The sequence below is a fragment of the Salvelinus namaycush genome, chromosome 7 (assembly GCF_016432855.1).
Source record: "Salvelinus namaycush isolate Seneca chromosome 7, SaNama_1.0, whole genome shotgun sequence".
NCBI classification, from domain to species: Eukaryota; Metazoa; Chordata; class Actinopteri; order Salmoniformes; family Salmonidae; genus Salvelinus; species Salvelinus namaycush.
In genome coordinates, this window is record NC_052313.1 from 13100546 (window position 1) to 13104177 (window position 3632).

The window sequence follows — 3632 nt, forward strand, 5'->3', positions numbered from 1 at the left end:
GGTCTCAAGGGACATCAGGTATGCATTAAATAATATTCTAATTTGATAGTGATAGAATCAAGTAATATAACTCAACTATTCACTTTCTTCAAGTGAAAGGCTGTATTTAAAAAAATATATGTTCTGTTGTTGCCATGACTCAAGTAAGACAATGGTACCACCTAGTGGACACAAGTGGGGAAAAATACATCAGAATGGGGAAATTTGAACCCGGAAATAAATGCATGACCTTTTCACGTGACTTGAAACACACGCGGAACCAGTTCTTTATTACACTTCAGTGCTTGGGACCGACATGCTTTCAGAAATCCAAAATGGCTGCGTGCAGTATAGAAGGCTTGCTTGCTAAAGCTGAACAAGATGAGGCTGAAAAACTCAAAAGTATCACCGTTCAGAAAGAACTGGACCTCGAGTTTGACATTGGAAACTTGGTCGCATACGACAAGAACCGTATTGACATTCGACTGTTTCGTGAACAGAAGAAAGAGGATTTTCTGCGTTCGCTAGCTCGTGACAACACGCAGCTCCTGGTCAACGAGATATGGAAGCATCCAACTGAGAGAGTTGAGGAGGTAATCGTAGTCAAACTACCCGAGCCGACCACTGCACTGCCGAGAGAGAAGCCCCCACCAAAGCCCAGGCCTCCAACCAAATGGGAGGAATTCGCCAAACTGAAGGGGATCCAAAAGAAGAAGAAAACTAACCTGGTATGGGACGATGTTGCCAAAGAGTGGAAGCGGCGTTGGGGCTACAAGCGTGTCAATGATGGCACAAAAGAGTGGCTGATTGAGGTTCCCGAAACGGCAGACCCTAACGAGGACCAATTCGCCAAACGCAACAAAGCAAAGAAGGAGAAGGTGGCAAAGAACGAGCTGCATCGCCTGAGGAACATAGCCAGGGCACAGAAAATCAAAGTACCAGGTGTTGGACTCACACCGACCGCCCAGCAATCCAAAACTGACCTGGCTAGGGCTGTCAATGTGGCCAAGTCATCCACCGCTTCCGCAGGTAAATTCCAAGAGCGCTTACCTAAGGAGAAAGCTCCCAGAAACACCGGGAAGAAGAGGAAATTCCAGCCGGTCATTGGTAACTTTTCCAATGAAAAGCAGAGGCAGCTGGATCTGCTGAAAGTGATGGACAGTAAGAAACCTCGTCTGGACGTCAACAAAGCTGTAAACAAACAAATGCGAGAGGATGACCGAGAGGAGTCTGCAGCTAAATTTAAGAAGGGGGGAAAGAAGGGGCGCAAGGGTGGTAACTTCTCTGGAAAAGGAAAGGGTGGTGGTGGGAAGGGCAAAGGTAAAGGAAGAGCAGGGGGTAAGGGTCAAGGACCACCTAGTGGTAAAAAAGGAGCTGGGAAACCAGGGAAGCGCTAAGGAGGACCTTTTGGAACTTTGCATGTCATACATCATAAGTGCCTTGTCTCAGATGTATCGGACTGCACAATATGAACTGACTACTTCATTATGTCTCCCACCTGCACTGTCATATTGCTGGGAGCGATTCCTGTTTTGTTTCCCCTTTATGCAGGTCAGGTGCAATAGGAGTGTAAGAGGGGAGGGGTCTTCTGTCCCATCATGCAAATTTCTAAATGGCTCACCCATGATGTTGTGTGAAATGGAATACAGTCTTTATTTACCTCATCAGTCCTCAATTTGTTATAGATTTGTCAATGCAATGTATAACTTTTGGGTACAGGGTTATGTTTGATATTTCAAATTAAAATCAACTTCAAAAATATATATGCTGTGTTTAAGATTTTATAAGAATGTAGGGCACAGTGCATTGTTACTGAACACAATAGCAAGTGCACAACTTCCATGTGATGGTTACAGTAGGGCTGCCACTGGTCTGTAAACAACAAAACAAATATTTTAGGGTCACTTTAAAGGATATGGGTCAACCAAGAAAAACCTGTCTCTGAAGGCTGCTATTCTTTTTGTCCTCTGCTGAATATTGGTCAATCATGTAGATTTTCCCACTGCACGTGTATGACAGACTGGATGCGTACAACACTTGGGGGCAGAGAGGAGAGGGAGGGGTGAACAACTCTTTCATTATGCTCCTGTAGAAAAGTGCTTAGGAATCCACAATTGTGGCTTCATGTCAATATGAATGTGCCCTTGTAGTAGACTGCCTCTCAGTCCCATCACTCCATAAGGGCCAGATGGAATTGACTGAGGCCTGCCCAGAAATGATGCAAAATATGAACAAATACAATTGTACTGAATACAGACAATGCTATAAAGTAGTTAATTGATACGAAAATGTTTCCTGGAATCAGATTAAGCCTATTCCTACACTAAAAAGCATTGAATATACATTTAGGCACGAGTGGACAGTTTTATTTAACTAGGCAAGTCAGTAAAGAACAATTGCTTATTTAAAATGATGGCCAAACCCTAACGACACTGAGCTAATTGTGCACCGCCCTATGGGACTCCCAATCACGGCCGGTTGTGATACAGTCTGGAATCGAACCAGGGTCTGTAGCGATGCCTCTAGCACTGAGATGCAGTGCCTTAGACCGCTGTGCCATTCGGAAGCCCAAAAGTTTTGCTGCCCCGTGTGAGGATCATGGTCTGGGAAACTGACCCTGTAAGTAGTGTCATATGATGATATAAACAGAGAGCCTGTCTGTTTCTAATGCATTGCATGTAGACCTAATGACCAAGAATAGAGGTGATGTAATTGGACTTTCTTAGAAACATACAGTACAGGAGCTGGGCCTGCTTATCAGATTAACTGTGCTGTTGGTTATATAAAACTAGCTTTGGCCCCAGTGAGTTAGATTCCATCTCAGGTCAGCTTTCCATTCACCTGGCCAGGACATTACACCTGGCCATACCAATCAAGGAGACCCACACTGGGAAAAAACAACCACGTGAGCCTGGGATCTGAATTAATAATCTGCTGCTGCAAGGCAAAATGTGAAACCAAATGATATTTTCAGTGAATACGAAATACTTACCTCGATTAGCAGCTCTTCATTATGCATAGCCAAAGTTATTTTCATAATGCATTACGTACTGTACATCTGGTCAAAATTACATCAAATAACTATTCATGCAGAAATTGTACCCTATTATCTCTGGGGAGTACTTTCATCCAGAGCCTGATGCCTGTACTCAAGCATCACTCGGCGATAGTCTAGGGCAGGGGTCCCCAATTAAATTAATCCGTGGTCCCATTTTTGCTTGAGCGGGTGGTTGGAACATAGTTTTAAATCATTTGTACACTAGAATCAGATATAGTATTTGACAAAAACAGAATAATTTCAAACCTTTATTACATTGGGATTCGATCACATACGCCTCTATGCGTGGGAATACTTGGGAACAGATTTCCTAAATTAAAGTCACGCTGACTTCCTAGTGATTTTTCTGTCAGTTATGTCCAGCAACAAAAAATGTAGCTCAGAAAACTTTGGGGACAAATAAAATTATCCGCAGGGGGTCGCCTATTATAGAACTCATGGTCTAAGGCAGGGTTTCCCAAACTGCACCTGGGGGGCCCAAGGACAGAGTTTGGGAAACCCTGGTCTAAGGGAACAAAATCCTAAACATGTTGTGTGCAAAACAAGGGAAAACTGAGGAGAGATTGAATTGAGGTTAGAGTTTAGTGTGTGCAAT

General features: G+C 43.6%; 1 protein-coding gene across 1 annotated transcript; it reads left to right on the plus strand.

Moving 5' to 3' along the window:
• The first annotated feature begins 296 nt into the window (after positions 1-296).
• On the plus strand, positions 297-1742 carry rrs1 (ribosome biogenesis regulator 1 homolog). Its single transcript, XM_038996925.1, has one exon. The coding sequence runs from the start codon at positions 315-317 to the stop codon at positions 1374-1376; it is 1062 nt and encodes a 353-aa protein (XP_038852853.1). The 5' UTR covers positions 297-314; the 3' UTR covers positions 1377-1742.
• Positions 1743-3632: the final 1890 nt, after the last annotated feature.